At 30.0% G+C, this 27,665-nt stretch overlaps 2 protein-coding genes across 5 annotated transcripts; one reads left to right on the top strand and one right to left on the bottom strand.

The window, feature by feature from the left end:
• Positions 1–128: 128 nt before the first annotated feature.
• LOC107432962 (uncharacterized) lies at positions 129–10,130 on the bottom strand. Of its 4 annotated transcripts, none has more exons than XM_048466173.2 (14): positions 9,730–10,127; positions 8,857–8,915; positions 8,299–8,404; positions 7,821–7,930; positions 7,206–7,274; positions 5,915–6,538; positions 4,356–4,891; positions 4,141–4,205; positions 3,262–3,341; positions 2,817–2,921; positions 2,286–2,425; positions 2,067–2,195; positions 829–981; positions 129–728 (listed from the first exon to the last, which is right to left on the bottom strand). In XM_048466173.2, exons 1-14 carry the CDS (start codon positions 9,911–9,913, stop codon positions 590–592), a joined length of 2,499 nt encoding a protein of 832 aa, XP_048322130.2. In that variant the 5' UTR covers positions 9,914–10,127; the 3' UTR covers positions 129–589. The 4 variants fall into 4 exon arrangements, with proteins under 4 accessions (XP_048322130.2, XP_015899679.3, XP_024935361.3 ...); XM_016044193.4 differs by having other exon boundaries at positions 5,927–6,538; positions 9,730–10,126; XM_048466174.2 differs by lacking the exon at positions 129–728 and adding an exon at positions 1,366–1,426 and having other exon boundaries at positions 878–981; positions 9,730–10,130.
• A 6,538-nt stretch (positions 10,131–16,668) lies between these two features.
• LOC107432946 (syntaxin-71-like) lies at positions 16,669–20,366 on the top strand. Its single transcript, XM_016044167.4, has 9 exons — positions 16,669–17,016; positions 17,550–17,675; positions 18,075–18,237; positions 18,334–18,419; positions 18,912–18,980; positions 19,085–19,129; positions 19,237–19,299; positions 19,388–19,464; positions 20,138–20,366. Exons 1-9 carry the CDS (start codon positions 16,762–16,764, stop codon positions 20,148–20,150), a joined length of 897 nt encoding a protein of 298 aa, XP_015899653.3. The 5' UTR covers positions 16,669–16,761; the 3' UTR covers positions 20,151–20,366.
• The last annotated feature ends 7,299 nt before the right edge of the window (positions 20,367–27,665 follow it).

Below are 27,665 nucleotides of genomic sequence, written 5' to 3'. Positions count from 1 at the left end.
ACAAAACCATTTTCATATTTTTGGCCACACATTATAGAAAGCACATTTATCGTCTCAAAAGTGATTCCGTTTCAAAACCACTCTCAAACAAGCAGTAATAGCATAACCACTTACTGGAAAACCACATATAAATGACAAAAACTACTAAGTACTCCCAATTATTAACTTAATAAATAAATTATACAAACAAGAAAACTTAGCAAAATCCACTTGCACTATTTTTTTCCAATCAAAAAGCCATTCATCAAATGACATCTGCGCTCTGCCCCCAATTCCTTATCCTGCCTATTTACAAAAAGTCCCTCACATAAAATAATAATCGTCTCCCAAAACATTTACAAAATTTGTGGGCCAGGGAAAATCTAACTTATGAGGTGTGAATATACAAAGTAAAAATATTATCCATTTTGACACAATTAGGAGACCTATGTATACAAGAAAACTGCATGGTAATGCAACCAAAATAAGTTATTCTATTGGAACCAAATTTTCCCTTCTTGAATCGACAAAATTTCAATTCAATATACATTTTTTTTTTTTTTTTTTGTTTCTTAATTCTATGGAATTCTCTTATTCTTTTTTCTCTTCCCTATTCACCTCTTGGGATTGAATCTTGCCGAGTTAACTCATAACTTCCATCTGGGGATCTTTCATTCTCATTATTTACAGTATTTGCTTTTGAACAGAGGAAGAAGAAGGAAGATGTATATATTGTCACATGCCAAATGCTGCAAATCACCAATGCACAAATTGAGAATGAAACTCTTAGAGAGAGAGAGAGAGAGAGAGAGCGCGAGAGAGAGGGAGAGACTTTCAGGGATCATATACCTATGCCAAATCCAGTAACTTTCACTAGTCTCCAGTTTCCAGCTTACAGCTGCCATTGCTAATGCTGCCGAACCTGCAAGTATAAAGCCCCAGTGAAACCGTCTTATGATTTTCTTGACAAGGTTATTGAGCCCCTCTCTAATAGCTTGCCACCTGCGTTAAACAATCATCTCTCATAACCTTATAGAAAGCGAAAATTGAATTGATGAACTATTCTGTTATTAGACAGAAAATGACTTCCACAGACTCCAGCTAAGATTTAAATATGACTGGGCAAACACCTACCCAAGTTATCCAATAGGCTCAGTTGATCTAATGAATTCCAGCTAGTTCTAGATTCCTGGTCAGCCATGCTAGTTTAGGAAACATTGACACAAGATTGAATTTTTATAATGTTCGTATTACATTATAAGTGGTAGCAGTAGACAGTCTTTTGGTGTTCATGTATGTAAACTACAAGTGACAAATTTACAACATGGTTTGCATTGAACACTTTTGAGAATTTAGCAGGGACACCAAATATAAAGATAATTATACCTCTAAAGAAGCTGCTTTCAATAGATACTTGTTTGGAAGAACCAGAGATTGATAGACATAACTTCATTTGCCATTATCAAACAGGCAGACATGCCATTTAGTTAGTAACATTGTTTGATCAATATGTGATATCAAAAATCACAGAATTATGTTAGATGAGAGAGAGAGAGAGAGAGAGAGAGAGAGAGAGAGAGAATGCTGTATCAGAAAGATGGCCTTCCCCTACTCTTTTGAGTTTCAAAATCAAGATATAGTTAACAACTAGGCTATATTCATATAACAAAACAAACAGCATAGTATAGAACTTAAACTCCAATTGAGATTGGGTTCCTCAATCTTCTGTTTGACAATTTGAATATTAGAACTACCAATTCACCCAACCCTTACAAGTTGGGACAAAACCTAGAATCCGTTATGTCAATTATTTGAAAACAGCTGCAAGCTAACCAGCCCAGCCAGTACATTTGTCAAAATAATAATACTACAGGTAGCATATAACATCTAGAAAAGAGATTCCTTATATCACCAAGATTCCTAACAAAGCAATGCTGAAAATACAAGTAGTAAAAGAAAATTTCAACAATTAGAATAATAAATATCATAGGACATTTCAAGATTAGTAGTTTTATGTTTTGGCTGCATATTGAGAATGAATACATCTTTTAAGAGAACTTGAAGACCAATATGACTAAGGAACCCACCTGTCAAGATAATTTAAGCAGAACCCAAGCGAAAAGGAATTTGACCTATGCTTAGTAGAGTACTCTATCACCCATCCAATAAGAAGACCCAAAGTGCCAATTGCTATCACGAGAATAACATTAGCAGACCTGCAAAATTTAACTTGATTGGATGGTTGACAGTAACTAATATTGAATCGATATATCAAATGCACTAGAACATCTATCAGTTTAAGGTACCTGGTTGCCTTAGTAATTGCCATGAGGGCAGTAAGGATAGCTACAGCTGTGTGTATTGCCCTCTTATGTACTTCGCTAATAGTAGATAAGTACACGAAAGTGCTCACAACAGCCATGAAAGAGAGCCAAAAGTCCAGGAACTGAAACATTTTTCAACAATTAATAGCTTTTGTTAACAAGAATCTTATGACAAAGGTAAAGGAAGGTAGAGAGAGAGAGAGAGAGAGAGAGAGAGAGAGAGAGAGAGAGAGAAAGAGAGAGAGATAGAGGTTTTAAACATAAGGCATAAAGTGCATTTTAGACACAATGTATCTCATAAAGTGTCTATTTTTTTTTGTGTTAAAGCTTCATCTTACAAGAAATTAATTTATAGCAATAATTTATAAAGAAATCATCTTCCTGGATAAAGCATTTAAAACCATGGTTTTGGCTCAAAACAACAGCACACCACCAAAAAATAAAAAAAAAAATAAAAAAAAAATAAAAACCAAGAAAAGAAAAGAAAAGAAAAAGAAAGAGTAACAATTGCACCTGCAAAACATTAAAGGATAGTGCACACCATGTTCCAACGTCACAAGCATGGTATAATCCACTTGAAATTCCGCTAGATGTATATACAACCCACTCTGCTAATGCCTGCAATATCAACTCGGTGTCTTAGTTAAGAAGACTGTTATATTTCTACTAAAAAATAAAAAATAAACAAAAAGATGCTGTTATACGGGGTAGTTCATGCACAGTACTGAAAATTTTTTCCCAACTTAACATAGCTGTTATACGGGTTAGTTCATGCTCAATACTGAAATTTTCTTTCCAACTTAACATAGCTTTTGTTGCATATGGTAGTACAAAAGATAGATACTGTTAGAAGAGCAGGCGAAGTGTCTTACAGCCAAAGGAATACACAATATTTACACTTTGTTGCCAGAAACTTTCAGCTATGTCAATTCAATAAAAAAGTATGTATGAGTGTTACCTTCTGCCTTAGGGCCCAAAAGGCAGGAAGTACAGCTGCAGCATTTGATCCGATAAGAGAAATTGATTGCCAAATGTGCCCTATGCCAAATACAATGCCAAAGGAATAGTTAAAGAAAACCACTATAGAGCCTTATACCAGGTCCTGCATGAATTAGAATGTGAATTAACAACTGAAAAGGTGATAGAACAAGTTAGAATTACATGCTTTCTCTAAGCCTCATGTCATGGACTTACAAGGCAAAACTATACGACTCTTCTATTGTTTGATTCAATTTTCCAGACAACATCAATTAGCTAGTAACTTTCAACTGGTCAATACAACTTAAGAACTTTCTGTTCATTCAGATGTGACATCTTTGCATCGAGAAACAATAATTAAGAAAATATAGTGATGGGTCACACCTCAACTTCAATATAACACATTTGATGTTTCTTGGATTGATGTAGTAACCACCACTATCTTCCATTATGAATGTTTAATCTACACAAACATGAGATGCCATTGAAGAAGCTAACTCAAATTTGTAATCTATGTCACTCAGACTCTTCACTCTATCACACCATACCCGTGTCAGATACTTGGACATTGACAAGGGTATGGCTATTGGATACTCCAATTACGTGGAAAAATTTTAAAAAATAGACAGATCCGACACTTGGGCATGTACCACACCTGACACTGACACCCCAATCCAGGAACTTAATTTGTAATTTGCTAAACAATACTTTCTCGAAATAATTAATTACTTCATATAAGCTCAATTTACTGGTTGTAAGACAAAAGGATTAGAATTGGAGAGAACACATCACAATACCAAATTTGGAACTACTAAGAACAAAAATTTAATGAAGAATAATCTCCAGAAAAAACAAATACCTTTATGGGATACAATTTCAATACTACAATCAAAGCCTCCATGGTTTCGATCACAAGAGCAGTAGCTGAGAGATAAAATAACCAAATCATATCAATATAGTGCGATAATCTAAGCAAAGTAATAAAGAAATCATGTTTCTTACAATTATTAGTAGACTGACAAATAAATGTTAAATAGAGAAGAAAAAATAGTAGGGTAGGGCTAAATATAAAACCTGTATGAGGTTAATCCACTTGTATCTAAGGCAAGTTTGCATTCCCCATGAAAGGAGCATCTTTTTGGGCATCTTTCCAGGGAAACAGACATGGTCGTCTGATCTCTGGGAGCAATACCGGTGGCATTCAGATACCTTAGGGCAAAAGTCCATGTTCCTTCTTTAATATATAAAATGTAAAAGTCAATCTTTTCTTCACTTGAATTATATAACTTGAAAAACATGGAGCCTTCACTATTTCTTGTCTTGTTTGCATAATAATAATCCCAGCTATCAAGAGATGGCCATCCGCCAAATCTAGCATATATTTCATATCTAACCTTTACATCCGCTGTCAGGCGAATGTGGAGATTTCCTCCAGCTGCACCTCGAGGAATGTCCAAAATAAAATAAATCCAAGGACCATCTTGTCCTCCACCATATGAAGAATTGGTTAGAAGGAGTTCAAGAGGAAAATTCGCTGAATCTGAAGATCCATTTCCACTGACTGGCAAATAATATGATTCGAAGGGGGCAGAACCTTTCCTCAGAACTGTCTGCAGACAACCATTATCAGCTTGTCAATAAATTATGCCTGAGAATACATTTCTTCAGGCATCAACATAAAGATAACAACTGCAGAAAAGAAGCCGTCTGTAGTGTTGGTTTTAACTAAGAAACTATCTAACCAACATAACAAGTAGAGTCTACAATCTGCATCTTCTTCGGATATTGAAACAAATAGGATGACTCTCCCAAAAGGGCCAAAAAAAATCTTTATGCCTAAAATTTGATCTGTTGAGGTTTAAAATGTATTGTAGAATATGTTTGCACTCTCATCTCCAACTTAAGCCCTTTGAAGATTTATTCTTTGACAACAAACTTCTTCTCATCATAGCAACCCACAATATCTAGCAAACTTCTCTGTCCTTTACATTCCTATTAGCACTTTGAACATACCATCAAAGCCAAAAATTAAGCTGATAAGAAGTAGACCTGTATATATATACACACTAAAACAAGCACGTAATCACTCCCCTCAAATATAAACCCTGCCAATAACCAAAACTTATTTTTGGGCCTTTGACATAAAGAAACAAGAAATTACCAGACAAGAAATTACCAGAAATCAGGTTACCAAGATTCAAAAAGAAGATCAAACAGACAACTTGAGCTTCGATACCATGTCAAATTATCATCAACCTCCAAAAGATTAAGCTGCTCAAAGTGAGCATAACTATTTACAAACTAATACAAATACACAAAAGAAGACGCAACTTATTTTGTACATGATACAGATATCTTGTTCCTAACAACTAGCATCTCTACCACACCATCACTAAACATGAAAGGAACAATTATCTTCCCATTCCAACCTTTCTATCCATTCTACACAAGTATAAACAAGAGGTACCAATAACTATGCCTTCATTGAAGGTGTCACCATAAATGTGCACAGGTACAGGCTATTCAACCTAAAGTGGACAACATATGGTAACAGGCCATAAAGTCAACACTCTTAGGAACAACTTAACAGTAATCATAATAAAAAATTTCATAGGGACAGAAAACACATTTACCAGCAATCCCACCTGAAGTATGTATTTTTCCCCTGTACAATTTAATCCAGCCTTTCCCAAAGGACATTCAACCACTTTTGATTCCATAGAATAGCAAACACTCATGTTAGCATCCTGAACCCCACCAAGATCTTTTGAGGGGTTGACAGGTATAAGAGTAATATACCATCGACCAACCTTTGGTGAACGTATAACCAATGGGGCTTTACTTATGTTAATGGAATAATCATGCAGAGTTGCTGAAGGAATAGCACCATGCCGAGCAAAGCACAATAAATCAATACCACTGCTATTGCTAGTGGTATTTGAAGGTGTTCCATTTAATCTGACATCCATTGCTGCAATGTTTAACTCTTCTGCCACTCCCATTATGTCCAAAGTGTAAACTTTTGGTTCACCATCTCCATGACAAGAAGTTTCTAAACTATTTTGGCAGTATACATTATTTACCAATCGGGACAACTTAGCTTTTGAAACATCTTCTTGTGCAAAATTGTAGCCACTGGATGGGGTGCAGAAAAGCGGGTTGATTGTCTGGTTACAGTACTGGCCCCACATGCTAGATGTACTACAACCTTCCACACTGATATTAGCACTGAAGTAATACGCTGGGCCACGATTAATCTGCAATGCCAGGGTAGTAGCTGTAGTTTATCATCAATTTCTTAATTCTCTTTTTTGAAAAAATATGATAACTGAAATATTTATAGGAAATACACTATTACATTTTCCACAAGACACAAGGTTGACAAAAATTTAGTAACAAAGGTTATTGTTTGAACCATCAGATTCAGCTTTTTCCTGATTTCAACTTTATGCAGAAGTTTCAAAGAGCTTTCTTGATTTCGCTGATAGATTAAACACAAGAATCAGAGAAGATTTTTTGGCATAAAAGGTGAAAGAAGATTGCTGACACCAATTCAACTATCTTTTTTTTTTTTTAACATAGGACCAAAAAGCAGCTTTTATCTCATTTAAATTTCAGAAACCAAAAATAGGCTTCCAAATTCAGTTGAAAAAAATTGCTTCAGATTTAAGAAAATTTCTCTATCAAGAATGTTGCTGTCTTAGAATTGCCCAGTACAAACGAATAGAGAATAACATACAAAAATACTGCTATTTCAATGACGCAGCTGCTTCTACATCTTACTTCAACTCAAACCAAAAGACTCAATCGTAAAGAATAAATTTAAAGAAGGCAGCCTCTTCCAAAGCTGCATTTAGATAAGACTGCGAAAAAAGAGAAGCAAGGCTTGATGAAGATATAAAAATTGATCCAGATAAACTATACCATCTTTGATTGTGTCCTTGTAGATCCAATCCCATTGAAAAGACCAAGGTACAAAACTCCAGGAGATATCTGAACAAGAAGTTCATAAGTCACTGCTCTCATGATCCAGAAAATAAACAAAACAGAAAACCAATGAAATAAATTGTAAAAACATTTCAACTACATGGGGGCCATAGTGTTCCAACCACCTCCCAAAAAAAGGAAAAGGAAAAGAATGAAAGAAAGATACAAATAAACAGCAAGCTCTGACATCAAAGTTATATAAGGCCAAGTGCAAAAAGAATAACTTTGATGATTTATATAGTATTGGGAAACAGGCTTGGAATTTGAAAATGGTTTTTAAACTTTAAAAATTATAACCAAAACTTTGTATTATATATTTAAGGATAGTAAAGAAAGAGAAAAAAGTTGAAAGATAGTTAGTCCAACTGTTTTCTTTTAGCTCTGGAAAACCGGTTTGAAATAAAAAAATGTTATTTGGTTCACTTGTTTCTAAAACAAGAAAGCAAAAAAGGTTTTAAACTCAAACCAAGTTACAAAACGTTGCCTTAAAGATACTGTATTTAAAAGAACATGAAGAACAAATTTGTCAAAAGCAATGATCTAAGATAGAACCTGTTCATTTGTCAAGTTTACAGTGAAATTTTTCTTCATAGGATAGCACTGCTCTCCATTTTCAAGAGCTTGTATTCCTTCAAGTGAACTATCTGAGAAAGCAACTAAAACTGCCACAGAAAAATATAATCAATGCTCCTAAGAATAGTTTAATTAGATTATGAAAATTTATCTTCAAGAATGGCTGAAGCAAGACGCAGAGATATCTAGGGATACAAAAACCAAATTATTTAATTATAGAACCCACTCTGAAAGTTAGAAATGGTTGAGATACAACATTCTAAATAGAGAACACACGGGAAACTTTGTAGAGCCATTTTGGTTCATGGGTGTCTAACAGGATTAGGTTGAGTTCTGATGGATACTTTTACATGGAATAGTATAGTATATTCTAGAAAGCTCAAAATGGCAAAATAAGATTCATGTGGATGAAGTTATATGTTTAGTTTAACTATCTCTAAAGCTAGTTCAAATTTACCTGAATCACTTATGGAAGTATTGACATCAGGCAGTGGGGGACTGCCATCTCTAAAACAAATTATGGGCAGTCTGCTCTTAGGAATCTTTCCTATGCTTTCATTTCCCTGCATTCAATACAAAGCATAAGTAAAGTGAGATGTCAGCAACCAGAATGAATATGATAGAGAGTATATTGGCAAAGACTTCTTGCTTCAAAGCTCCTTTCAAGTTGAAGATGGTAATGAGTGAACGAGTCAAAATAGGTTTCAGAATATATGCACTTTTACACTCCAGAATATAATTTGATTTAGGAATCGGCCCACAGAAAATTACATCATAGAGCTTCTACCTTCTATCAATAAGAGAATCAAATACCGAAGGATTTTTAAAATATTTGGAAAACCATGAAAGCAAGTAATTGAGAAAACCAGCTCAACGAAACAAGTTGCATCCAAATATACCAATAACATTTATGTGGGGGGAACAGTTAACAAATCCTATAATATACTTACAAGGTCAACATCCAATATCATCGCTATTGACATTGAAGAGAAAACAAATCCTATATTATACTTACAAGGTCAACATCCGATATCATCGCTATGGACATTGAAGAGAACCATGGTGGCAATTCAACTGAAACAACCCAAAGCACCAACTCAATTAAGATATTGCATAACTGACTATGAGACTCTAATTATACATTTGTAATTTTTTTTTTTATTTTAGGGAAAAAAAATACATATATTTTACAAAGTATTTGAGATTTAACAGTGAATATCTCTTCTGCATCCTTTCTAACAGATAATTGACTTGATAAATAAAAAGAAAAGAAAAAAGAAGAAGTTGAACTGTCTAGCGAAAAATGCATTACTATTCCACACAAAAGAAGACAATCACTCGGTTAATTCAGAGTAAAGCTATCCACGACACAAACATCTGTAATGCTTTGAATCATAAAGAAGTTAATTTACACGATCTGCAATCAGTACATCTCAATTTATTAGGATAAAACATCCCACAAAATTGTCAGAGAATACCATACTACTAGACTTTTTTTTTTCCACCAAAAAATTAAATAAGAAAATTGACGTACAAAATGAAAATGGTAACAACAGAAGTGAAATCTATAGTAACTACCTTACTATTCAATTCTTAAATTTCATCACTTTGACGAGGACCCATTAAACACTACAACCCCATTATTAAAGTTTTTATTTTTTATCAAACCCAAATAAAAAATATATATATAATTTTGATAGATACGGACTACAAGTAAACAACAATCCGTTCATTTCAACAAATTTATTTTGAAAAAAAAAAAAAAGTTAGCAATTTGTCCACTACCCACTAACCATTTTACCCTTTAATCCTCGACGAAGCAAAGAGAAACTGAATCAATCAACAAGAATTCCATAAAGGGTCACAGAGAAAAAAATGACATACAAACCTCTGATATAACGCAATTCAAAGGGCTTAAGAGTGGTTGGAGGATAGCTAAAGCTGGAAACAGTGAAAGTATTGAACCGACCCAATTCGCCGAGTGAATAACAGTGACCGAACAAACAGAGAAAGAGCACGAAAAGACCCAGAATCAGATAGGAAGACGAACCCAGAATCGAATTGGAAGCCATTTTTTCTGATTCTACGAAAGCATACAGAGAAAAAATTTTAAAAAAATGGATTCTTTTGTTTGTTTATTAAATATCTAAATAGTCTCCGTCCTCTGCGTACTTTGGGAAATGAAAGAATTCTTTTTTATTTTTTAGTATTTTGTTTTTTTTTTTTTCGTTTTTGGATGATGAAAAATGTGAGCTTTGCGAAGCTGCGTTTTGGACTTGTGCTCTCGTCAAGCTCGGACCCTGGTATGACATAAGCGGCGGCGTGAGAGTGCAAATTCCACGCGCTAAAAAAAATAAAAAATAAAAAGCTAAATTGGGGCTTAGAGATGTTTAATTTATAGAAATTAGTCAAATTATATTCATGGATTACCTAAACATCTTTTTGGTCTAAATTTTTTTTTATTTTTGACAATTAGCAAATGAAAATATTAAAAAAATTCAAATTTTAGAAAATTTGATTAGCAAAATAAATTAAAAAAAAGCTTTTATTATTGTTTTGGCATGAATAACTTTTAAAAAAAAAAAAAAAAAGGGGGGCAAAGAAGTCATTTTGTTTATGCGTTCATGAATCCTAAGCACTTGTGCGTAAGCAACCTATTCATGAACAACAAATTCTATCTCTTTAGCCTTTATTTGGTAGGAATAAAAAATATATATATATATATATTAGGGAACATTTTGTTTGTAGACAAATTGAAAGGTAAAAAAAGAGAGAAAGAAATAGGGAAAAAACATAAGGTATAGGAATAGAAAAATGAAATGATGAAAAATATTTATTAATCCCTCCTTTTATTCGATAATGGATAGTAAAGTGAAAAATTCACCCCAAAAAAAATTAGAAAGTGAAAAAGAATAAAAACAAAATTACAATTAACCATGGTTACAAATAAAACACATTTAAAAATTTTTAGTAATGGTAGTTATATATAATTTGTTAACCAACAATAATTACACACTTCTACCAAAAAAAAAAAAAAAACAAAAATTTACAGCCCCAATCTCTTCAACCATGGAGGGATTTTTTTGATGATTTACCATCATCTTGTTTTTTCCTATCCCTCCATTCCATTCTTCCCTTTTCTTTTTTTTTCTTTTATTTATTTATTTACTTTCACTCTTTCCATCCAACCAAACATGGTATTAGAAACCAACTACCATCTATAACCTTAGTGTTTAACTTAACTTCATCCTGAAAAGGACAGTTTGGTAGTGGTGATTGCCTTTTCTATGGTCGAAGGGCTTGGAGTCGACACAGCCCAATAAAGAAAACAAAAACTAAATAAAATAAAAACTTCACATTGATTTGATTGTTCTATGTCTAAAAAAAGAAACATAAATTCATGATTAAATGAAAAAAAAAATTTAAATATTGCTGATGCAAAGACAAATATTGAAGATATGAGAGAGAAATTGACAAAATTGATAAGGAGAAATTAATCAATTCGATGATTTGGATCATTGTTTTGACAATATTAATCGGGACTTTTTATTGATTGGGACTTTTATCGATTGAGATTTTGTTTGATTGAAATTTGTTTCAATTATGAAACTTTTTATTACCTGAATTTTTTTTTAAATTTCCTGATAATAATTAATTGGGATTTTATTGGTCGTAATTGAGACTTTCTTTAGGTAAGAATGAGAGTTTTTTTTTTTTCCTTATTGATTTATGTTTTTTTCTCTCTCTATTAAATTTAGTTCTAGTTTAATTAACAATGAGAATTTAAAAAAAAAATTAGAGAAATGGAAGCAAGAATAATAGTTAAGTTCTCAAATAATTAGATTTTTTTTGTTTAAGAAACAACTAACTAGAATATAAATAACATAGTTGACCAAAAAAACTTAGTTAAGGAAATTTTGAACGTGTTTTTTGTGCTTTGGAAATTCCAATAAATGCTCTTTTTTAAAAAAAATATAAAAAAAAAAGCATCCGTGATCATGTTTAGTAAAAAATTTTTTAAAACAATTATCAAAAAAAATAATAAAAAATAATTAAAAAAACACTTCTCTAAATAAATGCTTTAGGATGGAAAAAAATAACATTTACACTTAGAGATTATTTCGTGTGCAGATTGGATATAAGAATAGAATAACTATTTTAGAATATTAACTTTTCTTATGTTTGATATATTTTCAAGTAAAAAAATAGTTATTTAAAGGGAATATATAGTTTTTTATTTAAAAAAATAGTTATTCTTTTTAAAAGTTCAGATTTATTATTCTCATATTATTATCTAGATAAATTTTAAATATATTTTTACCATGTTTGTTATATATTTAAATTTATGTGGTTTATTACATTTTAAAAATACATAAATAAATATAAAAGTTGATTTTTTATTGATGTTATCCAAATTTGATATTTTTAAAATCTAAACTTTGAATCTAAGAAAGTGTATTTAATTTAAATTGATGGGTTTAAAATGAGTTATAGACTTTAAAGGATTTGATAGATTGTTATGAAATTTCATAGACTCTATAAAGAATTTATAAGAATCCAATGAAATGTTTAAGATAAATATTGGATTTTATATTGATAATTTTCTTCATAATTTTATTTTTAAAATTCTTTCAAATCCATTAAAATCCATCATTTTTTAAAATCAATAACTTTTTAAATACCTATAGATTTTAAAAGAATTCTATAAAAATTTTATTGAATACATCTAAATTTTAATGTACTTTTATAAAATCTATTAAAATCTGAATTTAATATCATTAGACTTATATAAATTCTTTTAAAACCTCAATCAAATACCTCTAAACTTCTAAAAAATTTTAAAATCCTTCAAATTTTAAATTGAATACTTATCATATATATAAATAGAAATTATTATTCTTTTTTTTTTTCAATTCCCTATTCCCATTAAAATGGAATATATAAAAATAGAATCTTATTTTATAAAACACTTATTAATAAAAAGTGTTATGAAAAATAAATATTTATTAAAAGAAAACACTTTCAAATAAATATTTATTAAAAGAAAGCACTTTCAAATACACCAAATTATTGCTTTTGTGTGGATACATATTGTAGTGATAATGGTTTTTACCCTTTCATTATAGAAATTTTTATTAATATGCTTAAGCATGTTGAAGTTTCTACAATTGCTTTTGCTTTAAGTGTACAATTTGATTTCAACAACTCTTCTTTTTACGTTTTTAGATTACTTATTCTAGCAACTTTAAATTTTGCAAATGTGAACATAATTCAACGATATATGTAATTTTTTTGGATTTAATTTTCAGAAAATATTTAATAAAGAATAATAACTTGCATTCATTATGATTTTCTTTTTAAAATTTTACATTTTTTTAATATGAGAGACCAAGTTTTAGCACAACATGATTAATTGTTATTTTGTAGTTTTTTTTTTTTTTTTTTTTTTTTATAATTGTTTTTATCATTGTTTTGTTACATATGTTGAACAATCATAAGGGCAAATTTGTTGACAAAAAGATAGATGAAGATAAAATTGTCCTTCCAATTATCACTGGGGATCAGAAAAAGGAAAAAGGAAAAGCTGTATTACTCTCCAATCCTACAATTTTAGGGCCCCAGTGTAACATCAAATTTTCGAACTAGCCCAATTCATGCACAAATAAATTATATTATCAAAAATGTTTATACCAGATTATTAAATCTTAATTTTTTAATACATATTTTCTACCTTTAAGACACTTTCGAGGCTACATAACAATTCTATCAAAAAATAAAAAAAAAATAAAAAGAAAATGAAAAAAAAAAATTACAATTTTTAAAAAAACTTGATATCTCATTTTTTATACACTATAACTTTGAAATATAAAAATACTTTGGTACACCATTTTTAATATTCAAAATATTCACAATTTATATGCCATTCCAAAGCAAAACCAAAATTATGTCTTTTTTCATAAATTAAACACTATAACCAAAGACAATAACTAAACGGATTGGAAGCTAAACCGCAACTCACTCCATCAAGCCGAAACCTTCACTCCAACATCCACTTTGGCAACTTTTTCATACCATTTCTTGATTTTTTTTGTTTTCTAATAATATATATATATATATTCATATACTTTCAAACATTTTTTGTTTTCTAAGAATATATTTTTTGGAATGTTTATTTAGCTGTAACCTTTTAAACATATTTGAATATATTTAGTTGTGCACTTTTGAATAAATTCAATTTTTTTTTTCAATTCTATACTTCCAAACCTTTTTTAATGTATTTTTAAAATTTTTCAATTACATATTTTTGGACATTTTTAAAAATATTTAGTCGTGTATTTTTTAAATTCTTCAAAATAATTTGAACCTTATTAATTGAACTGTAGTGCGAGATTCAATGAAATAGTAAATGATAACAAAATTAAAAAATAAAAATTATAAAAATAACAAAACTTACAATTACAAAATGCAAAAGAAAAGCTAAATACAATTTACTACTTCTTATTTTGATTTTCCATGATTTGTAAAACTAAAACAGTTCGCAATCCTAGTTTATGGTTGAGTTTGAGTTAAACAAAAAAGTTATTTAAAATAAATTTAATTATTAAATATTTTTAATAATAAATTTAAATTTAAATAAAAATATAAATTTATATTGTAAGTGTATAGAGTTTGATTGGTAATGAAACTAAAATTTCTCAAATAAAAAAGATAAATAATATTGGTGTAAGTCTATGGTGCATCTTAATGACTTCTTTCAATTTTTAATTTAAATTTTACTATATGAATATATGAGTTTATGGAACCCCATTTGATACAATTCAAATTAGATTGGTAGTGAAACTAAAATTTCTCAAATAAAAAAGATAAATGATATTGGTGTAATTCTATGGTGCATCTTAATAACTTCTTTCAGTTTTTAATTTAAATTTTGTTTTATAAATATATGATTTTGTGGAACCCCATTTGATACAATTCAAATTAGATTGGTAGTGAAATTAAAATTTCTCAAATAAAAAAGATAATGATATCGTTGTAATTCCATGGTGCATCTTAACACTTCTTTCAATTTTTAATTTAAAATTTATTATATAAATATATGATTTTATGGAACCCATTTGATACAATTCAAATTATTTGTTACATGAACAAGTAACATCGCTTGCTCTCTAATACATAAAAAATATTAAATAGAAGGACTTGCTAATTACCATATACTAATTCTTCTAACCTTCCAATTTCAACTTTGGAAATTTTGTCCTAATACTAGACCCATATGCCAAACTTTTCAAAGGAACGTTTAGCAATATTATTGCAATAATAACTCAAAAAAAAAAAAAATCTTGCAAAATCATCTCATTAAAAGTCTTTCTGGACAATTAAGTATGAATTTTTCATTCTTAAAAAAAAAATTTCTAATATCCCCAAAGCTACATACTTCTAAGACACATGCCCCACATGTGGGTCCTACATATACATGTGTCCAGGGAGCACGGGAAGATTTCCTCTCTCATTTCAATGTTCAAAAAAAAAAAAAAAAAAAAAAAAAAAAAAGGGGAAAAACTCATGTCATCATAAAGTAGTAATGCATTATTGACAATTAAAGTTCACACTAATTCTCTTCTTTATTTCTGTAGACGAAGTTGCCATTGGCTAAGATGAATAAGGAGATAAATGAGATCATGTCATTTAACTACAAAAACTTAAAATTTGAATATTTGATATTGGTTTTTTTTTTTTTTTTAAACACTAAATTATTAATAATTTTTATTTATTTCTATTAATTTTTATAAAACTGTATAAAAATATTATTCATGCATTATAAATATTTGATACTATTAAATTAATAATATAATTTTTATATAAATATGTATCGAATAATAAATTTAAATTACATATAATCTATTTATAAACATTATTTATTGTTTAAAATTACATTGGGAACTTCATTTATAGTTGAAATTGAGTTAGTTTAATAACAAATCAAGTTTGAATAAACTAAAACTAAGCCAATTTTAAATTAATCACAAACCACTCGAACCTAGTTGGGTTTTTAAAAATGGAATCAAATATCCATTAGTAATAAATACTAAAGCATAACTTCTTTTTATTTTTTTAAATAAAATTTTGATGCAGTACATCATTGTTGTGAGAATAGGGTCACAAAACACTGAGATAAAATGTTCTAAAGTTTTCTTCTACTTTTCCTTTTTCCTTTTTTCTTTCTTAAAATAAGCAAATCCTATGTCCTAAAGTTTTGGGAAACTGTAAACACCACTATAGAAATATTATGACATTTTTCAAGACAGTTTTGGAACTTAAAAAAAGAAAAATGATAGGAAAAAGAAATTAGAAGAAAATTTAATACTGCAAAAGAATTATGTTTTCCATTCCAGGATCAATATTCAGTAAGGATATAAGCCATCCAAATATACAAAATTTTCAATTTTTAATTTTTAATTTTACTTTTTTTTTATTCCAAACTCCAAATAGAGTTGACCTCTGAAATTCCACCAAAGTCAACGTTTGAAATTTAAAATTAAATACAAAACGAAGAAATTCCTAATATGAATATATATATATATATATATTTTATTTTGGGTTGACGAAAATTCCCTCAAACATATTACGTGTCAAGTTATAATAAGCAGTTAAAAGAAGCGTGTATAGACACTCTAGCGTGTGCATGGCCAAAAAAATTCAACCTAAATAAATAAATAAATAAATAAAAAAGCTTAAAAATCTTCGCCGTTGGATAAATTCCATGGCTTCTTTTTTAATCAATTTCAACATATTCAACTGATCAAACGGTCACTTATGCACCTTCACACAACAACAGCAGAACCGTTCGACATTTGTCTCTGTGAGAGTGTGTCTGTCTGTTCGTCTTCGTCTTCTTCTTCCTCTTTGCTTTTGCCGTCTTATGTGTCTATGTGTCTGTGTGTCTGATACTCACAAACCCACCAAAAAAAAAAAAAAAAGAAAAAAGAAAAATATACAGAGAGAGAGAGAGAGAGAGATGAGTGTGATCGATTTGATAACGAGGGTCGATACGATATGCAAGAAATACGACAAGTACGATGTTGAGAAGCACAAGGAATCCGACAACGTCTCTGGTGACGATGCCTTTGCTCGTCTCTATGGCGCCTTTCAGTCCAACCTCGAGGCTGCCCTTCAGGTTTTTCTCCACTCTTTCCCGCTTTTTTCATGGCTTTTGAGTTGATGGGTCTCTGGCTGTTTCGTTATTTTCTTATGATTTTCTACGCCTAAGACCCTGTTTGATTGACGAGAAAATGAAAGAAAACTAGTAGAAAATAAGAGAAACATGTTTCGGATCATTTTTTTTTTCTTTTAATACTTTTACGTTACTGGTTAATTAAGCGCGCCAGATGGTTTTCTCTTTTATGTTTGAATTTATATTTTTCCTGTTATTTCTTTAGTTCAATTACTAGTCACTTTTATCTGTTTGGTTGCTGAGAAAATTGAAACTAGAAAGTTTGAATATTTCTCCGGTTTTACTCTTTTTAGTAGTTCCATAGCCAAGAAGGTAATGAAATTGGGCAACAAGGTTTTGGCTTTCGTGATCACGAACAGGGAAATTCAAAATTTTTAAAGTTATGATTTTTTTTTTCCAAGTTCTTACAAATTATTGATAAACAGAGTAATTTGTTGTAAATTTTATGAATTGTACTTTCTACTTTCAATTTGAAGAAATCGGAGGCTGTGGCGACTGAGAAGAACAGGGCTACTGCTGTTGCTATGAACGCAGAGATTCGACGAACCAAGGCTCGTTTGCTAGAGGAGATCCCCAAATTGCAAAGACTTGCTTTTAAAAAGGTTTTAATTATTTGACATTCATTTATTAATTAATCTCGTCCCAGATAAGTATCTGCGTATTTGTGTATTTGCTTGAACGCTCATACACTTACTATTTTCTTTATGTTGCTTGGTTCCCGAGATAATATATATATGTATAGATATTTTGTTGGAATTGGGTATCTTTTACTTTGTTTGGTGCCATGCCCAACAAATTATTTAATTCCATTCATACACCTTTTTTCTGTTTCATTTATTTTACAATTCTAAGACTGATTAACTTTTTGTTTTCAAAATTCAAGAAAAATATGCATGAGCGAATTATATGCATTTCACCTTGTGCCTATAATAGGATGATTTTTGCTTTTGTAATCTACTGTAGTTCGAGTGATTGGTATATGAAATTATTGATGTATACAGGTTAAAGGGCTTTCAAAAGAGGAGCTGGAGGCTCGAAATGATTTAGTATCCGCTATGAGAGAGAGGATTGAAGCAATTCCAGATGGTTCTACAACTGCTGTTAAAACTGGTGGTGCGATAGCATCGGCCTCATATACAGGAATCAAGTTTGATTCAACTTTCGGTAACCATTTTGGGCAGCTTATTCACCAAGTTTTATACATTTAAGGGACCTGTAAATTTTTCCTAATTTCTCCAAGTTGTACATTGATCATGTTAGATGGGAGATTTGATGATGAGTACTTTCAGAAAACGGAGGAATCAGATAGGTTTAGGCAGGAGTATGAAATGCGGAGAATAAACCAGGCAAGTGTTTCACATAACAGTTTCCAAGTTTGTTTTTTCTGAAGGCTTGGCTACATCCTGCTTGCGCACTACCTCTCCTACTTTACTAGATATTGCTTGTCGACTGTTCGAATTACAGATCGACTTTAGCACCCTTCTTGCTGGAAGGAATTACCTTGGGTTTCTCTGTTAGCATCTTGTACATTTTCTTTTGTGCTTAAGTTGATTATATTTTTTAGTTTATTGCGAGTTTTCTTCCTGCTTGCCCCTTTGGAGAAAGAAAATTTTGATTTGGATTCAGAAAACATGTTTAATTTGGTGGCTGAAAGTTCACATGCTATGGTTGTAAGATATTCATACTTCATTTGGTTGGAATAGTAGTTGCTTTTGGCAGTTTACGGGTATAGGATTGGTTAGGGGAACATCTTTCCCAGAATGAATAGTTTAGAATTATTGATTATTTAACCATATATGCACTGTCTTAACTTGTGAGGTAAATTTTACTTTGTGCAGGATCAAGGATTGGATGTTATAGCAGAAGGATTGGGCACATTGAAAGACATGGCCCACGACATGAATGAGGTTTCTTTTATACTATTTCTCAATCATTTGTAATGTAAATTTACTGGAACAGAATTTTACCCTTCACTATTAAATGTAATTATAAGAACTTTATTTTGTTTTAGGAATTGGATAGGCAAGAACCCTTGATGGACGAAATAGATGACAAGGTAATCCTGTGTCTTTCATTCGGTATTTTTCTTTAATTTGGTCATTTCTTTTCATTTTTGTTTATGATTTCTCTTGTAGTAATTAATATTTACTGGTGCTATTTCAGGTTGACAGGGCAAATGCCGACCTTAAAAATACTAACGTAAGACTCAAAGAGACTGTGATCCAGGTATGTCATGCATAATTGGGGTTTAGCAACTCATTTCAGCTTTTTCTTTTGTCCTTGCCTCTCATCCTCAAATGTGATTTTGTTTCAGCTGAGGTCTAGCCGCAATTTTTGCATTGACATCATCCTCTTGATTATTATTTTGGGAATTGCGGCATATTTGTACAAGTAAGTTCTGAATCTTCTCCATTAACCATGCATATGGACAGCATTTGAAAAACAAGACCCCAAAAAAAAAAAAAAAAAATGTCTGTACCTGAAAGGACCTAGAGATTTAACTCATTTCATTTGTAAAGGAATTCATCTAATCCAAATAATAAATGTGGTTGCCATGGTAAAGTAGGCAGAGGAAATTTGGGATAAACTTTGACTTTCATTCCTTTAATGCTTTTATGCTTTTTTTATTGGTTTAGATTGATTAACAACACTATCTTAAGATTAGTTACCGTTGAAGTGAATATTACAAAAGACCTTTCTCTGTGGGTTTATCTGGGAAATGGAGCAGAACTGGTCAGGGTAGGTTGTTCATGTAAAAGACCTTTCTCTGTGGACTACCATTTAAACTAACTCGTTGGTCTGTGTGCCATGTCGATTTTAGTACCAGTGGTATACAATAGCTAAGCTATATAGTTTAGATTCTACAAGTGCGTCTCCTTTTACTGTTTATACCTTGGGTTTTACATGCATTGGATGCTTAAGCCCAAATCCTGAAATCCTGATGGTGGCAGTCCTGTTTTGTTGGATATGCTGAGTGTTTGTTGTGTGTGGCTAAGTATTGCTGAATCACGAATCATACACGGGAGTATTGCATATTCTCAATTGGTGTGCTTCTTTGTTGCAGTGTGTTGAAGTGAAACCGGTCTTCATGGTCATATGTCAACTGCTTCCCTTTTGGTGCCTCGCTTCAATAATATATACGTGCCTATACACGGATTCTTCTTCTGTATGTGCTGTGCTTATATTTTGGTAAAGATTACAGGACTTTTCTATCTTCCCCGTCATTGTATGGACAGAGATTTGCATGTTGTATGATTCATGTTGTGCAATTACTGCATTTCATGTTGTGTTAATAGAGCTTTTTTTTTTTTTTTTTTTTTTTTTTTGTTGGGTGCAAGAACAAATCCCATCCCTGTCCGTGTAATTTGAAGGTCAAAATTCTAAACAGCTTATGAGTACATCTTTTTAATAGTTTTGTTGAGCTCTAAAATGTAGAGATACGAGGGCTGTAAAAATTACGTTGAAATCCAACATTTTTGCAAATATTTCATGGAGTTTTTGATAGTTTATAAAAGTGCGTTTTCTGAAAGATGTTCTATGTTTGGAGTTCAGAAAAAATGTGGGGGAAAAAAAATGGAAAAAGGATATGAAAGACTTTAGTTTTCACTGTCTGTTTAAGAAAACTATGTTAATAAAAAAATAAAAAAATAAAAAAAAAACCCTGAAAATCAATTGTGGAAATTATAAAGAAAACAAGAACGGCACTCAGAAATTAAAAGATATTCTACATTCCTTTGTATTTTTTGGGGAAATGTTTCATTTGAATAATGTAATAGGTATCCATTTTATTACCAATTCACGTGTCAATATATTTAAAGGTTGAAAAATTGATATAAATTAAATATTTATAAGTAAATTTTAGAGAGTAATGCAAGATGGATTAACTTTTTTGTTTTATTTATTTATTTATTTTTTACTATTTAGTTTACTAAGATATCAGCTAAGATAATTTCGTACTAAGATATCTGAAAAGATAGTATGGCACCATGATATGTTTTTATTTTATTAATAGAAATATAATATATCTTATGGGTAAGCAATTTTAAAAAAAAAATACGTACAATTAAATATAAATCAATAATTAACATATAAGACTTGATGAATGTTTTGGTAAATTAGCTGTACACTAACATTATTCAATTTTAAAATGGACAAATGAAATTTAAAAGTATTTTAAAAGCTAGCAAACAAGCTGGCATGCCAATAGCCGAATAGTGGAGTGAAATGTATCTCTTTCTTCTTCTTCTTCTTTTTTTTTTTTTTTTTTTCTTTTATATTTTTTCGTTACTAATAATCGAAGTTAATGGATTAATTTACTTAGTTTTTTAAAAATTAATCATTAAAAATCGAGAAACATCGCTTAACTCAAACCTAGCACGTGGTCGACCAAACCAAAATATTAAAAAAAAAAAAAAAAAAAACCAAGCATGTGGTTTCTTCCCCTTAAAATCTATCATTATTTAAAGTACAGTACGTTTGGTAATTAGAAAGAAAGTGCAATATTGAAATTACAAAGCAATTTGCCATTTTTTTCTTAATACTCATATTTTCATTGTTAAAAGTACAATTTAAAATAGACTACAACCCTATTTTTGCGTTTTCTTAGAGCCAGATATGCAGCTAAGAAGGAGTATTATCTTAGCTTCTTCTATTTGGCCTGCTTTGCATTATTTACGAAGTTCTATTTTCATCTACTTGTCATTGGTTGATTGAGAAGCACTCTAAAGTAAATTTTTGTCGGATAAATGGCTAGGTCAGCCTTTGACAAAGATATTGAATTTGTGAAATAGGATTTGAAATCCTACGATTCTGGGGAGTGGTGTTACCTGATTTTTTCAGGATTTCCTTCCTATTATTGTCAGATTGCATTGAGCTAACTCCAATTGATTAATCCTTTACTAATCGTTTGGTTTGGCCATTTTCACTTTCTAGCGAGGTTTCTCCTCGAGATATGTATTTGCATTTGTTAGATCATGAGTTCCCTTTAGAGGAATGGCATGAATATGAATATGTTTGGGTCAAATACATTCCACCTGCAAGCTCTTTCTTCTGCTGGCGTTTATTTAGGCATTGTTTACCTATTGATGAGATGTTTCGAGCTCGAGGGGTTGGTTTGGCTTCCCAATCCCAAATTTGTAAGACTCATGGGGAACTTTTCTTCTCTTATGTTTACTTGTCCTTAAGCTGCGGCAATTTGGGAATTCATTGGACATAATTTGGTTTGGGGCTGGACATTTCTCTGACTCATTTAAATCTGTTTTTCATAGCTTTGAGGATGCATTTGAATTCTCAAGTTCATTGTCTCTTACATGCATCTTTGGTTGCTGGGTTTTTCTCACATTTGGTATGTGCATAATCAATGTTTGCACGAGAACATCTTAGTACCCATTTCTCAATCCTTTTCTTTTTGTGAGTTGAGCCATTAGGGAAGCTAATATGCTATAAAATGCTGTTGTATAGAATTCTGTGGCGGACTTGATGGTTCTTAAGCGTTTCGGTGTTTCATCTACACCTTGGAGTGCCTTGCGTATAATTGTAGTCATATGGAAGTTTCCGTTACCAGGTTGGATTAAGGTGAATACAGATTATGCTGCTTTAGGTGCTCTAGGCATTTGGGGTTTGAGGCCGAGCTACTAGCGACCACGCATGCGTTGAATATTGTTAGACGGTGTAATTGGGATCACATTTGGTTGGAATGTGATTTTTTACTTATTTATTTATGTTGTTAGTCTTTTCCAGAGTTCTTTTCCTCAGCTTCCTTGGTGGTTGAGGGCTACGTGGGTTGTTTGCATTTCTTTTTATTTCTACCATTCAGTTCCATTTTTCTCATATATATTGAAAGGGCTAGCTGAAATGTTGTCAAAGTTGGTAGTCTCTTCTCAAGTGGATTTTTCACATTTTGATATCCCTTCTAATTGTATTTCTGCTTATTATGAGGATTTGATGCGAGTCTTTTCCTATAGATTTTGTAACTAGTTTAGTTTGTTTTCTTTATTTTATCTCCTTTTTAGATTATTTGTATTCATTTAATATATTTTTGTGATTTTAGTTGTGATAAGGTGTCAATTTAGTAGAGATTCTATTTTTCTATTTTCACAATCTATTTTGATCAGATAGAGTACAATCTTATTTGACATGACTTTTAAGAAGCCAAAAGTAGTTTTTGAAAAACCAAAAGTAGCTTTCCTTTTAGGTTCAAAATATATTTGCTTTTAGCTTTTAGAAATATTTTTAATCAAAGTTAATAAATAGTATCTTCCTTAATAAACACTTTTGGATTAGATAGAGTACAACCTTATTTGACATGACTTTTAAAAAATCAAAAGTAGTTTTTGAAAGCCAAAAGTAGCTTTTGAGGTTCAAAATCTATTTGCTTTTAGCTTTTAGAAGCATTTTTAATCAAAGTTAATAAATAGTGTCTTCCTTAATAAGCACTTTTAGAGAAGCAGAACCTGTATGAAACAGTGTAAAAATTTAATATGTTTTGTATGAATACTATCTCCCCTGTTAATGTCAAGTTTCAGTGTTGGTATTTGACATCCTAATTTCAATAATATGTTAGAAAATAGCCCTTAAGTTTTAGTGTATATGGATTGAAGGAAGGAAAGGAAAAGAGAGGATAAGTTAATGATAAAAGAAAGGAGAGGAAAGTAAAAGAAAAAAAAAATATTTATTAATAATAGTTGTTTAGAAAATTAGTAAATTATAAAGAAAGGAAATGAAAAATAATGTATTTATAATAATTGTCATTTAATGAAAATGAAAGGAAAAGGAGAAAAAAAATTAATGCAATTTATGTTTTTTACAAAAATATCCTACATTCAAAATATTTCGGTCAATTAGCTTTTAATTAATAAGGATAATTTTGAAATATTCAAAAGTTTCATTAAACTCTTTGTTTTTTTTTTTTTCCCCTTTCATTTTTCATTAAGTTTGAATGGAAAGTTAGACTCATTAAAATAGACATAATGTAATCCTCTTATTTCTTTCCTTTTCATTCCTTATGCTTTCATTTTAACAATCTAAACAAAGGAATTGAATCGTTTCCTTTCTTTTCATTCATATTCCATTAATTTGAACATAGTTTTAGGTCAAGAAAAGTTGATTCAGTTGGTAATTTACTCAGGTTTACAACTGAGAGCATCGAAGTGGAGGAAGAAGTTATTGTATATGAAAAAAATAAAAAATAAAAACAGTGTTAGGCTTCAAAAGTTTTTTCAAAATAATATATATATATATATATATATATTAAAGAAAAGGATGTGGGGATATGAATTCATATATTGTCTAACTGTACAAATCAATAATAGATCAATGATATCAATATTAAAATATTATTGGTTAATATATTTATATAATTTAAATGTGTATAAATGACCGCTTAAATAGATTAGTGAATCAAAAAAATAAATCAATTAAATATTATTACATTATCTACAAAGTAATTGATAAATAAATTTTAGTGAATATTTGAGTAAATCTAACATTATTATAATATACTGTCTGCCACCTTAATATATGATTAAAATCTAAAACTTTAATTAGTATAATAACAATTCTTGGTGTTATATCATTTGGAAAAAAATTGGAATCTCAAACATTTTCCTATGTCTTTTGTTTTTTTTTTTTTATGGGAACAAATTTTTTTTTTTAATTTTGTTATTTGTCATTATAGGTGATAATTATCAGCTTATATGATAAATTTTAATTGAAACATTTAATTCTATAAATTTTTTATGTTAAAACTTTAAAAATGAGTCACTTAATAGTAACTATTTAAATTATCATCTGTAGATCCTATTGATCATCATTCATCAATGGTGATAAAAAGTATTTTCTTTTTTTATGTCGTATGTTTTTGGCAAATTTTTATGTCATATTATAGTAATGTTACATTTATTTACTAAATTTTTGGTGGCTTTACATTCAATCTATAAGCTCTCTATTTTTTATTTTCAACATTATTGATTTAGGTTTTACAATAGATTTATATTTTTTATTATTTCAAATTGAAACTCTCAAATTTAATTTTGGTTTCAATATGGACAAAGAATATGTTTCGGTTATGGAAATAGGTGATGGAATAGAATAAAAATTCCTAAAATTTTAATATTTTTTATTTGGTTGGATTTTTGAAATTTTCCTTATCTATTCTTATAAAATCCTAATTCCTTAAAATAAGAAAATATTGTTTCTTTTAAAAAGCTCAGAAGCTGTAAACACGTTATTTTACGGTTTTTTTTTTTAATGCTTTGATATATATATTTTTTTCGCTTTGTATTATTTTTTTTGCCTTTTTTTTTTTGCACCATATTTTTTTCTTTTCACTCCAAAATTTCATTCCTATAATACTATATCTAAAACACAATTTGTTCGAAAACTATCACCTTCATATTCCTTTCTCAAAGGTGAAGAAGTTCTTCTTAGCAAATCTTCAAAGTTAATATTTTCTTCTAATCTCATTTTTTTTTTCCTTCTTCTATTTTTTCTTTTCTTTTCTTTTCTCTTTTTTTTTTTTTTTTTTTTTTTTTGCGAGATGCTAATAATATGTGAATACTTGTGACCTGCATAATTTAGGTTATAAAATGTTTGCTTTTATTATAAGTTGTCAATCTTTTTCCCTATACCATCCCTTCAAAGCCTCTTTGTTATCAATGACTTAAAAATTAAGGTATTTAATATATAGAAAAATTGAGAAAAGAAAAAGAAGAAGAAGAAGTTGAGAAGATCAATTATCTACTAATAAGAAACTTTTAGCAATATGACATGTTCTAGTGGGTTTTCAGTCTTACCACCATTATATAAATCTTATATATCCTGATGCATGTATATTTGGTTCTTTGATTTGGAATTGCATAGTTTCATTTATGAAATTTTCTTATGCTTATATTGACTATTTAGTAAAGATTCCTTTTTTTATTTTTTTATTTTTTTTATTTTAAAGGAGTGAGGAAGAGATATGTTAGGTATCCAGGATATTGAAAGTTGCTTAATTGTAGCCATGAAATTTAATTTTATATTTAATATTCTTGCAGCTAATTAAATGGCCCGATTGAGTTTGACTGAGAGGAAATTGATGAGAAAAAAAAAAGTTAGTTTCAGTATTGATGGTGTGGTTGGAAATGTTACTCACTGATCTCCATTTTTTTTTTTTTTTTTATCAATTGTTATGTTTTATTGTTAAACATTATATTGAAAAAAAAAATCTTTGAGAATAACATACGTTAATGATTTTTTATTCAAGAAAAAGAGAAATTAATAAATAAATATATGATAGTAATATAACTTGCACTAATCAACTTAGGATGAATAGACGTGCATTTATAAATTTATGTGGTATGCTTCAAACAATAGGAGGCTAAAAGGAACAAAACACATGTTAGTAGATGAACAAGTTGCAATGTTTTTTTTACATATTTTATCACATCATGTAAAAAATTGTGTTATAAAACACCAATTTAGATATTAGGGAGAAACAATTAGTAGACATTTCAACATTGTTTTGAATGCTGTGATATGATTACAAGCAAAGTTACTTAAGAAATCAGAGCCGGTTTTTGAAAATTCAGTAGATGAAATGTGGAAATTGTTTAAGGTAACTTTCCATATTTTATAACATATAATATATATAGGATGTTATAACTAAAGAAACTATTTATTAATTTTATTTTATTCAATTTTAGAATAGCTTAGGGATATTAAATGGAACTTATATTCGATTAAGGGTGCCTTTAGAAGATCAATCGATCTACCATAATAGAAAAGGAGAGATAGCTACAAATATGTTAGGAGTTTGCTTATAGGACATGCAATTCATATATGTATTGCCTAGTTGGGAAGACTCTGCAATAGATGATAGAGTTCTTCGAGATGCAATAGGTAGAAGAAATGGATTAAAAGTTCCACATGATAAGGAAAATAAATTTTTAATTTACTACTTTAAAATATTGGATATTCACTTTTAATAAAAATTAATGTAAAATATAGGTTACCAATATCTTGTGGATGTTGGCTATACCAACTGTGATGGATTTGTAATACCCCGTCCCAAAGTACAACGGAAAATTTTCAACTTTGACCGTTGACTTTGATTTTAACCGTTGACTGAAGGGGTCAAAAGTTGACTTTTTGACTTGGATGGAATTCTTGGTTGACTGAGGTACCGTTACGAAGTACACGTTGGCACGAGTTCGTAGACTAGTAGCACGTTGAAAACGGAACTACGGTTTGAAAGTTATGAGCTAAACAAATTGAGGTCCAAACTGTCCAGGGATGCCCGAGTTGACTTTTTATTCATGCAAAGTTGAGCTTTGACTCATGCATGGTTGTGAAGTACTCGTCGATATGAGTCTATAGACTAGCGGCATGTCCGATTTGGACATATGTTTTGAAAGTTATGGACCTGTAGAGTTTTTCAAATGCTGTATTATTTTAATATTATTTTTAAACGTGTAACGATGTGCCACGTGTGACTTGATAAATGTGATCATGTGTCACCATGTTGAGATGCCACATGTCAACCGTGTTTAATATCATATTATTTTATTGTTATTTTATATAATAATATTATTTTTAATATTATTTAATTATTT

Source organism: Ziziphus jujuba, chromosome 11 (assembly GCF_031755915.1).
Source record: "Ziziphus jujuba cultivar Dongzao chromosome 11, ASM3175591v1".
In the NCBI taxonomy this organism is placed as follows: Eukaryota; Viridiplantae; Streptophyta; class Magnoliopsida; order Rosales; family Rhamnaceae; genus Ziziphus; species Ziziphus jujuba.
Note: the sequence above shows the minus strand (reverse complement) of the source record. Positions and strands in the feature narration are given on the sequence as shown.